Here is a 9,960-nt window from a genome sequence, read left to right as displayed (position 1 = left end):
TATTTATATGATAGTATTTGTTAAATGGTTAATAAGTTATATTATTTTTCATTTAGGAGAGGATTTACTTGAAAAAAAAAAGTTATATGTATAGTACCAGTCTACTTTTATTTTGTACTATGGCGGTTCCTGGCGGTAAATATTGGCAATGCAGACAAAAATGGTAGTAATTTACTTTTAATGGCAGCTAAGACTATGAATTTAAACATTTTCATCCATTCATGTGACAGTTTTTGTTCCAAACAATGAGTAACTAAATGCTGGATTTTGCCCTGTTTGATACTTATAATAAGTCAACTTAGTAAATATAACAAGTTTAACTCATGGTCTGCCATAGACGCCCAATCCGCTTGAAGTGGAAAGGCTGGGTGCGAAAGAACATTCACTGCAAGTCTCCCACTTCAAATGGATTGGATGGACGTCTACTAGTGATAAATTCATTTCAATTGCGGGCGGAAGCATAAAAAGCCTTTTCATCGCCCCCTACCGACGTGACCTCAGAGCTGCCACGTTGCTAGGGGAAACAGAGCCATCAAAGTCAAGTAGCAGCGACAAGTAGCATTTTTCTTTGCACAATGCTAATTCCTCAGCCCGTTTGAAGGCCATTTGAACAAACGTGGTCAAATGTACATGCTCGGGCTGCTCCCCCCGTCAGACGCCACTTCCATTTTAGACCATTTATACGGAATAAAAACGGGCGTTTGAGGTGCTAGCCGGAAGCTGGATTGGTAGGACGGCGTGCCCTCGTACGGCAGCGTGTACGGCGCTCCGATATGGCTCAGGTACGAGGAGTCTAGCGCCGTGTACGCCGTGTACGCCGCCCTGTTCTGACTCGCGTACGAGGAGACCGGCGGCGTGTAGACGGCGCTCGGCGCTCCCGAGCCGCCCACCCGATACAAGACCGTCCCGCTCGGGAGGAACGCGGCGTCGCCCGGATCTGCCGCGCCGGGGAGGCTCCGTGCCGGCCCCAGGCTCGCGGGGCGGGGCTTCCGTTCCCCCGCCGCCCGTAGGCCGCAGAGGAACAAGGAGCCGGAGGCCAAGAGGACGGCGCCCGTCACCCAGCCCAGGTACAGCGCGTCCCCCAGTTCCCTCCTCTGGGCGTCGATCAGCAAAGGGTCGTAAAAGTCGCGGATGACCACGTGACCCGTCCACGAGACGGGGACCAGGACGCAGACGGAGGCCAGGAGCTGCGCGCAGCCCGCCGCCGCCAAGGCGGCCGTCTTGAGCCGGCGGTCGCCGGCGAAGCAGGGCGCGCGGCGCAGGCCGGCGGCGGCCAGCAGGAGGCCCGCCGCCGACAGAGCCAGGGCGCAGCACGTCAGGCCGCGGGCCGCCTGCAGGTCGGGCGGCAGGGCCAGCAGGGAGTCGTACACCTTGCACTGCATGCGGATGTTGGCCTGCCGGTAGCAGTTCATCCACAGGCCCTCCCAGCGCGTCTCCATCACCACGATGTTCTCCCCGACGAAGGCCGTCACCCGCCAGGTGGGCATGCCGGTGATGGCGGCGGCGCCCAGGAGCCCCGCCAAGCCCAGGCACATGGCGGCCATCTCGCAAATTCCTTTGGCCATGGCGCGACGACGCGGAAAGGCCGGTGGTGACGGAGGTGGCTGTGGCGGTGACGGCTCCCCCACTGCCGCCGCCGGCTCTGCTAATAGCTCGGGCCGAGCTTGTTTTGGGAGAAACGCTTGCCGGCGCCTGGTTGGCTCTGGCGGATGAGGATGAGGGTCGGCTTGTTTTGTGTTTACTGTTTGGCCGACTAAATACTGGTACTTTTACCACATTCCAGTGAAGTTGGAGCTTGGCTAGTTTTGGAGGTTACGGGAGTTTGGCAACACATTCGAAGATGTTTGAACAGTCCAAAACACAATGATTGCTCTGTACCTCCTTTTCAATTGGTTTTACTCTCCCTCACCCTAAGGGCGCACCCATAACGTTGTAAGAGCAAGGTGCCTAGAGGCAGGGGCCGCACCCTCGGCGCCCCCCCCCCCCCCCCTAACTTCCGCCCCTGGCCAGAGAACAGATCCCATTACCAGATTGTGTCATCTCGCAGTGTGATCTGTACTTACTGACAATGCAAAATAGCTGAGCCATCAAAAAGTCGGTGTTTTAACTTCATTGAAAACAACTTGCAAATAGCCGTCACGTCACCATAGGCGCTCACTTAAAACACACACACACACATTGACACACACACACACATCCACACCTTAAGCAAGCAGCAGCTCAAATAACGACATGTTTACCAGAAGTCACTCATGCACAAAATTCTACATTGAATTCACTTTTGAATATAAATGTATATTTATTTTCCTAAAAATATATTGGAATACACAGACCATTGAAATGAGTCAAGGAGATACAAAGTAAAGACAGTCTACAATTCAAGACTAAAGTCTGAAACTACTGCGGGAAATGTACGGAACCAAAAACACTCGTTCGCCGGTTGTCACTCCAAATGGAAGCACCCAACGGAGTCCCTGTCCCGGAAACGGACGCCCGCCGCCGGCCGGGAAACGGCGTTCAGAGGTACGCCACCCCGCTGCGTACGGACGGGTACCTGGACGGATATCCGGACGCGTATCCGGACGGATATCCGGACCGGTAGCTGTAGCTGGCCGAAGGATGCCTGGACAGGAGCGGCTCGGGCACCATTTGGGGGAGCGTCACCAACTGCTGAGGCTGGAAGGGCTGCGGCGGAAGCACCACCGACGGCGGGTACGTCAGGTACTCCGAGTTCCGGGAGTAGACGTATCCGCCATCGCCGCCGCCTCCGCCTCTCCCGGCCTTGTCCTCGTCCCGGGCCAGGTTGCAGCAGGTGAAGAGGCACCCGCCGACAAAGAGGAAGGCGGACGACACCCAGCCGATGTAGAGGGCCTCGCCCAGCTCCCGCCGCTGGGCATCGATCAGCAGCGGGTTGTAGAAGTCGGTGATGATGACGTGGGCCGTCCACGACACGGGCACCAGGAGGCACAGGCAGGCCAGGAGGATGGCCACCCCGGAGCCCACCAGCGTCAGTCTCTTGAGACGGGCGTCGTCCCCACCGCCGCCGCCGCCGCAGGACGTGCAGCGCAGGCCCGCCAGGCTGACCAGCAGGCCCAGGCCGGCCAGGGCCAGGGAGGCGCATGTGAGGCCCCGGGCCGCCTGCAGGTCGGGCGGCAGGGCCAGCAGCGAGTCGTAGACCTTGCACTGCATGCGGATTTCGGCCTGCTTGAAGCAGTTCATCCACAGGCCCTCGTAGCGGGTCTCGAAGACGATGATGTTCTCGCCCACGAAGGCCGTCACCCGCCACATGGGCATGCCGGTGCTGGCCGCCGCCCCCATCAGTCCCAGCAGGCTCAGGAAAAAGGCCGGCAGCTCCAGGGACGGCTCGGACATCCTGACGATCTGACAATGGAGTCCCGTTCGGGAGGGCCACCACCGCCTCCGCCACCGCCTCCGTTGTACCTGTCGACGGGGAGGAGTTTGGGGATTTGGAGACCTGTCGCCAGGCAACCCGACTCCCCCCCCTCGGGCCAGCCGTGGCTTTGTTTGCTCGCGCTTCTCACCTTTCCGCCCGGTCGGACCGGGAAGTCTATTGAAACAAAGGTGCCGTGTTACCGGGATCGAGCGTCGCGCCCAAAACCGGGACCGGACCCCAACCGGTCCAGCTGGAGAGTCTCCGGGTTAGGGTAGATAGGGAACGTGGGTTAGGGTTAGGGCACGGTGGAAGAGTGGTCCGTGGCAGACCCCATCCACGGCGGGTTCCTAACCCATGCCTGTGTGGCTCTTTTGCGGGTACTCCGCTTTCCTCCCACATCCGAAAAAACATGCATGCTACGCTAGGCTCATTGTACACTAAATTGTCCCTAGCTATGAGTGATTGGTTACCGGTCTCATTGTGCACTGTGATTGGCTGGCAAATCATTTGGGGTGCCTACTGCCCTTCCTTGGCTGGGATTGGCTCCAGCACCCCCGCGACAAATAAATGAATGTGTATTGGATTGGATTGGATAACTTTATTCATCCCGTATTCGGGAAATTTCATTGTGACAGTAGCAAGAAAATGCATAGTTATAAGTTAGACAGCACAAAGTACAAATGTAATCTGATAAACAAAGACAGATTGGCAGTGATGAAAAAAAGTGGACAATGATGAGGGCTTTGCTCCAATTTCCGACTGCAAGTGAACGCAGCACGTGTTGACGTTAGACGAGTTCCTTGTTTACGGAAGTTAGTATTTTTTTTAGTTTTTTTTTTTTTAGAAAAAGTAATAGTACTACAGTTCTAGTTGTGACGAAGACGAATTTGTGAATTGTTTTGCTGAGGAACATGGCGGTAATAGCAGAATAGTACTCATATATCTTTTATGGTGTTGAGTTTGATTTGATTGGTGAACTTGTTTACAAATTGCCAAGTAGGAAACGGTGAGCTCAGATGGCAGCAGTTTAGCCCCGTGGGCGGACCCGTGGCAGCCAATGTTCCGGTCGGACCGGTCCAGCCGCCTTGCCCAGGAGGATGACAACAAACGAGATAAGGGGACACCGTTTGGTCGAATCTCGGAAAACAAAGTAAGCAGAGGCCTTCCTTTTGGGGCAACGTTTATTGAGCTCCGTATTGGGCCCTTGGAACAAAAAAACAACCACAACTTAGTATGTACAATTCGTCAAACCCTCAACCTATGGAGCCAATACACAACAGGCCGTGAATTTACACCACTAGGCGTCCAATCCATTTCAAGTGGGAGGACGGCAGAGACTCACGGGTCGTTCATCTGCACTTGAATGGCACGGCGCGCCGGATCGGCTTTTGCGTCTGGCCGATGGCGGTCTCGCGAGGGCGGCCACCTCCTCCCTAGTACTGCACCGGCGTGTAGGCCACCGACCCCGGAGGCCCCACGGAGTAGGCGGGCTGGTAACCGTAGCCGGCGGACTGTGGCGGCGGCGGCGGGGGCACGGCGTACGCCGAGCCGGGCTGGTAGGCGTAGGAGCCGGGGTTGTAGATGAACCTCTCCTCCGGCGTCCGCGTCTTGGGGGCGTGGCGGCACAGCAGGATGCAGCCGGCGGCGAAGAGCAGCGCCGAGGTGACCCAGCCGATGTAGAGCGCCTCGCCCAGCTCCCGGCGCTGGGCGTCGATCAGCAGCGGGTTGTAGAACTCCTGGATGATCCGGTGGCCCGTCCACGACACCGGGATCAGCGTGGTGATGCAGGCCAGCAGGAAGAGGGCGCCGCCGGCCACCAGCACGATGTGCTTGGTGCGGGCGCGGTGGTCCACCGCCTTGGTGCACTTCATGCCCACGGCCGCCGTGATCAGGGCGAAGACGGTGACGGCCACCGAGGCGCACATCAGGCCGCGGGCCGCCTGGAGGTCGGGCGGCAGGAAGAGCAGCGAGTCGTACACCTTGCACTGCATGCGGATGTTGGCCTGCCGGTAGCAGTTCATCCACAGGCCCTCCCAGCGGGTCTCCATCACGATGATGTTCTCCTCGATGAAGGCCGTCACACGCCACATGGGCAGGCCCGTCACGGCCGCCACGCCGATCAGCCCCACGAAGCCGATGACCAGGGCCACCACCTCGCAGCAGTAGGCGTACTTCCTTTTGCGCTTCTCGATCTTCTTCTTCTCCTCGTACAGCGAGTCCTGGATGGAGGAGGAGAAGGAGAAGGTTAGGCCGGCCAAAGACAGACGAGAGAGAGACGGTGCTTTTGTGATTTTACGCCGGCCAAAGACGGTCGCCACGGGTCATAGCGTTCCGTGAAAAGGAATACGACAGTTGCCGGCCCCAAATTCAACTCCAGTAAGACTAGCGTCCAAATTGGACTCCAATCATGTGGACTAAAAGTGGCACCACTTCAAAATAATATTCCTCACATACAGGTAAAGTTAGTCATTTGAAAAATTCCCTCTCGTCCAAAAGTATCGGGTGAAAAGTAACTGCTTCCTCCTTCTCATTTATTTTGAAAACAGTGGCGTCTGTTTTTTTCCCCTCAGCATGACGTCATCTCTATGAATATTTATTTTTAGAGTAGTACACCCTATTACGTGAGCACGTTAGGCCAAATTAGGACGCCCAAATTGTCAGATTTCAACTGAAAATAAGTAACTATATACATAAAGTCTAAAAATCCAATCTCAATTTCTTATCTCCATTTTTGGGAATTTTCAAGTCACTTCCTGGTTCACCCAATTGGACGTGGAGTGCCGTCAATGACTATTTGGCGCTCGATGGAGCTTCCCCAAAAGCCCCATTTGTCAAGAACCTTCCTTTTGTTTGATTGATTTCTTTTTCACTTGCTTTTGAAGGTAGAATGAGGAAAAAGCTGACGGGAAATGACTCCATTTTTCTCCATTTCATACCGGAGGGAATATGCTCACCTCTACCTTGTAGTCGTCGGAGTAGGGCGCCGTGTAGGGCGCCGTGTAGGGGGCCGTGTAGCCCCCCGTGTAGCCCGCCGTATAGCCCGCCGTGTTGGGCTGCTTGTCTCCGTAGTACGAGGCGGCGTAGGACTGCGGCGGCCTGCTGTAGCCGCTGTAGGCCGTGTAAGAGGCCATCTTGCAGAGACTCCCCGCTTGCGTTTGAGGAGCGCCACGGGGAGACCAGATGATACAGACGGAAAAATGCCAAACGGGTCCATCCGGTTTCGCCACAGTCGAAACCCGACATGGACGTCCAATCCATCGCTGGCGGGCCACGCCTCCTTTTTTTTTTTTAGAAGCGGTCCGATTCTCAGCGAAACCGGCCAAGGAATCTCTCCTCTAAACCGAAAGCGGGAGCGTCCAAACCCATGGAAAAATAGGACTGTCAGCTTCAATTCACAGTAATAGTACAAGAAATATATGTCCATTTTTTCACCAGGATAAAAGTAATTTGACAAGTTGAAATTGATTTGACAAAATGAACATTGTAGCGTTAGTACAAGACAAAAATGACGTTCAATATTGTTAACAGAAGCGCTACGGGAAGGACATAGCGGCTAATTTTGCTACAACTGTAACATAAAGCCTTTCATCTTGTAATATTCTGACTTTATTCTTATATACTAAGACTTTTTCTCTCGTACTACTCCCACAACTTAATTCTCATACATACGACATACAGATATACCACTAATATAGGTACCACCTAAATACCTCACTCACACTAATGCTTTCATCTGGTTTTATGGTGACTTTTGTACTAAAACTACCACACTTTCTATTCTTAGACTAGTTTGCTCATGCTACAAGTCACCAGATAAGACGGTGCTGAAAAGACCGAGGCCTACAAACTATGGTACTCGGTCGTTTGGTCGCCCGGAAGGTTATTGATAATTACCATTTAAATGGTTGCTCAAATTCCCTAAATACAAACTGTGAAGGACTATTTAGTCATACTTAATGCCCTAGTAATTATTAGGCTAAAGAGAAGCTCCAAATTTCACGGGCTTTTATTGTTTTTTGTTGAAGAACTTGTTAAGACCCTGCCTGATTGACGTCGCTTCTTAAAGGGACAGCGCATGTACATACAAACTCTTCTACACTCACACGTCGGCTCAGTGAAACTGCTCAGGGCCATTGTTGCCTTTTATTCATGCGTAGACCGTCTTGTTTTACCTTGTTTTGTCGCCGGTCTTTTGGTCGCCCGTTGTTTGGGTCCGGGCGACCAAAAGACGGCGACCAAACGACCGCACACGACAAACTATACCCGTTGATGTTAGCGATGATGGTGTCATGTGGAATATGTACTTTTATTACATATGAAAAATGCAATGAGCATGCATGCTACAAACAGCAAGTACATTGACAAGTGGGTCCCAAACCACAATTGTATTCATATTGACATTGGCGGTGAAAGGGGCCCCAAAAATACAATCTGATAGCAAAACAAGATGAATTTACAGCATGTATTTACATTAGTGCAATCCACAATCGTGGTCAAAACGGTCCACAGATGATCCGCGCTTCGAGTTTAACCCTCCAATGACAGACAGCCTGCCTGCTGACGTTTGTATACATTTGAAAGTTTTGCAGAGTTTGCGTTGGCAAGCCACCCAACCCCGAGCCCTGAATAACCGCCGTCGTTGGCGGAGGATAAAGAATACGCCCGGCCGGGCGCTACGTTGGGCCAGACACGTTGGGCGGCTCTCCCGCTCGGAATCTCGGAGCGTCCCTTCTGGCCGGCCGGCTCAGACGTATTCGTGATACTTGTAAAAACTGGAGGGGGTCCGGCTGAACTTGTCGCTGAACTTGTCGCTGAACTTGTCGCTGAACTTGTCGCTGAACCCGTCTCCGAACCCGTCACTGAACTTGTCGCTGAACTTGTCGCCAAACCCGTCGCCGAACCCGTCGCCGACCCCGTCGCCGACCCCGTCGCCGACCCCGTCGCCGTCCTTCAAGTAAGACCCCCGTGGATCCGGGTGGGTCCGCCTGCGGCAGCTGACCAGGAGCAGCGCGGCGGCGACCAGCAGGAGCCCGCAGGCGGCCCACCCCACGAAGATGGAGGCCCCCAGCTCCCGCTTGCGCGACTCCACCACCAGGGGACTGTAGAAGTCGCGGATGACGCCGTGCGCCACCCAGCAGACGGCCACCAGCGCCAGCACGCAGGACAGCAGGTACAACGCGGCGGCCGAGGCCAACGTGGCGTTCTTGCCTCTCGCGTGCTCCTGCCCCCAAAAAAATACAATTCAATTCAAAAATGAGTCGCAGTTCGGGGGTCCCGGGTTGGAACCCAGCTCAGGCCACCCCCCTCCCGCCCTTCCCTCGTACCCACCGGTGCCCGGCAGCAGGTGGCGGCGCGGGTGGAGACGGCGGCCAGGACGAGGGCGAGCGCGGCCAGGACGGCGGCCACCACCATCAGGCCGCGGGCCGCCTTCAGCTCGCGCGGCAGGATCAGCATGGAGTCGTGGACCTTGCACTGCATCCTCACCTCGGCTTGGTTGTAGCAGTTCATCCACAGGCCCTCCCACAGCACCTCCATGACGATCAGGTTGGCGCCGATGAAGGCCGACACGCGCCACATGGGCGCGGCGGCGGCCGTCACCAGGCCCAGGAGGCCCAGGAAGCCCAGGACCGCCGCCGTCATCTCCAACTTGGCCTTCATGGCTGCTTGTCGGCGCACCAATGACGGCCGGGCGGCCCGCCGTGGCCTCCTCCGCGCGCTCCGTCTGGTCGGCGGCGCGGCGGCGGGAACGCCGGCAATGTGGCCCGTCCGGTTTTGAGGAATTTAAAGTGACGCGTGAAAGCCGGCCCCGTTGTCAACAATCGGTCGTACGTCACGTCAACGGAGGTCAAAAGCTTTGGTTTGCTCATTCTCTGAACCTGGAATCGAACCCAAGAATCCCAGAACTGTGAGGCCGATGTGCTAAGCACTCATCCATGCCTCAAAAGCTGCCACTTTGAAATCATTGTAGCACACTCTTTAGAATTTCCTCTCTTTTTGATAAGCTAGCATAGACGCATTTTCTGGAACTAAGGTTCCATGACAGCCAATGAGTTGACGATTGGGACTGTTTTCTCACGTGAGCCTTCCAAACATAAACTTTGACGTCATTTGTATTGGACGGGCGGACGCAATGTGGGCGTGGCAGCATGAGGCACAAGAGCGCACAAGAGCAAAGACAAAGCAGGAAAAGAAACTTGACAGCATGGATCTTGTTTGTCCACTGAAACTCACGCCATGCCGTCCACGCGCACACACACGCGCACGCACGCACGCACACAACTTTGTCTTTTTCACAGTCTTTATGGATTGGAATGAAAGCACCCTCGTATCAGCTGCGGGCATCTCGCAGTGGAATAGTTTGTCCAGCCCTAGGATAGGAGAAATATTCAACCAAAAATATATTTTTAAAAATACCATGTATACTATAGATTTTTGGCTTTAAAAAATGACCATGTATCGTAAGGCTTTTCTCTCTTCCATATTTTCCTCCTCTAGCACACCTGATCGCAATCAAGCTTGTGGACAGCTTGCTGATGAGTTGATCATTTGATTCAGGTGTGCTAGAG

At 54.5% G+C, this 9,960-nt stretch overlaps 4 protein-coding genes across 5 annotated transcripts; all 4 read right to left on the bottom strand.

Annotated features, from left to right (window-relative positions):
* Positions 1-161: 161 nt before the first annotated feature.
* On the bottom strand, positions 162-1,649 carry LOC144083177 (claudin-8-like). Its single transcript, XM_077610747.1, has one exon. It carries the CDS (start codon positions 1,563-1,565, stop codon positions 621-623), a length of 945 nt encoding a protein of 314 aa, XP_077466873.1. The 5' UTR covers positions 1,566-1,649; the 3' UTR covers positions 162-620.
* A 633-nt stretch (positions 1,650-2,282) lies between these two features.
* Positions 2,283-3,430, bottom strand: LOC144083179 (claudin-4-like). The gene has a single exon (XM_077610750.1). The coding sequence runs from the start codon at positions 3,370-3,372 to the stop codon at positions 2,518-2,520; it is 855 nt and encodes a 284-aa protein (XP_077466876.1). The 5' UTR covers positions 3,373-3,430; the 3' UTR covers positions 2,283-2,517.
* Positions 3,431-4,557: 1,127 nt separating this feature from the next.
* On the bottom strand, positions 4,558-6,582 carry LOC144083176 (claudin-8-like). 2 transcript variants are annotated; one of them, XM_077610746.1, is made up of 2 exons: positions 6,355-6,582; positions 4,558-5,613 (listed from the first exon to the last, which is right to left on the bottom strand). In XM_077610746.1, exons 1-2 carry the CDS (start codon positions 6,523-6,525, stop codon positions 4,828-4,830), a joined length of 957 nt encoding a protein of 318 aa, XP_077466872.1. In that variant the 5' UTR covers positions 6,526-6,582; the 3' UTR covers positions 4,558-4,827. The 2 variants fall into 2 exon arrangements, with proteins under 2 accessions (XP_077466872.1, XP_077466871.1); XM_077610745.1 differs by having other exon boundaries at positions 6,349-6,579.
* Positions 6,583-7,681: 1,099 nt separating this feature from the next.
* On the bottom strand, positions 7,682-9,549 carry LOC144083183 (claudin-4-like). Its single transcript, XM_077610759.1, has 2 exons — positions 8,723-9,549; positions 7,682-8,615 (listed from the first exon to the last, which is right to left on the bottom strand). The coding sequence occupies exons 1-2, from the start codon at positions 9,050-9,052 to the stop codon at positions 8,139-8,141; spliced, it is 807 nt and encodes a 268-aa protein (XP_077466885.1). The 5' UTR covers positions 9,053-9,549; the 3' UTR covers positions 7,682-8,138.
* Between the last annotated feature and the right edge of the window lie 411 nt (positions 9,550-9,960).

The sequence above is a fragment of the Stigmatopora argus genome, chromosome 10, assembly GCF_051989625.1.
Source record: "Stigmatopora argus isolate UIUO_Sarg chromosome 10, RoL_Sarg_1.0, whole genome shotgun sequence".
In the NCBI taxonomy this organism is placed as follows: Eukaryota; Metazoa; Chordata; class Actinopteri; order Syngnathiformes; family Syngnathidae; genus Stigmatopora; species Stigmatopora argus.
This window is presented reverse-complemented; position numbering and strand designations above follow the sequence as displayed.

Excerpts from the sequence above, each read along its gene's own strand:
- LOC144083177 (XM_077610747.1), bottom strand. The coding sequence starts at position 1,565 with ATGGCCAAAGGAATTTGCGAGATGGCCGCCATGTGCCTGGGCTTGGCG.
- LOC144083179 (XM_077610750.1), bottom strand. The coding sequence starts at position 3,372 with ATGTCCGAGCCGTCCCTGGAGCTGCCGGCCTTTTTCCTGAGCCTGCTG.
- LOC144083176 (XM_077610745.1), bottom strand. The coding sequence starts at position 6,525 with ATGGCCTCTTACACGGCCTACAGCGGCTACAGCAGGCCGCCGCAGTCC. Across the intron at positions 5,614-6,348 it reads CCGACGACTACAAGGTAGAG|GACTCGCTGTACGAGGAGAA; the intron begins GTGAGCATATTC and ends TCCTCCATCCAG.
- LOC144083183 (XM_077610759.1), bottom strand. The coding sequence starts at position 9,052 with ATGAAGGCCAAGTTGGAGATGACGGCGGCGGTCCTGGGCTTCCTGGGC. Across the intron at positions 8,616-8,722 it reads CCACCTGCTGCCGGGCACCG|GAGCACGCGAGAGGCAAGAA; the intron begins GTGGGTACGAGG and ends TTTTGGGGGCAG.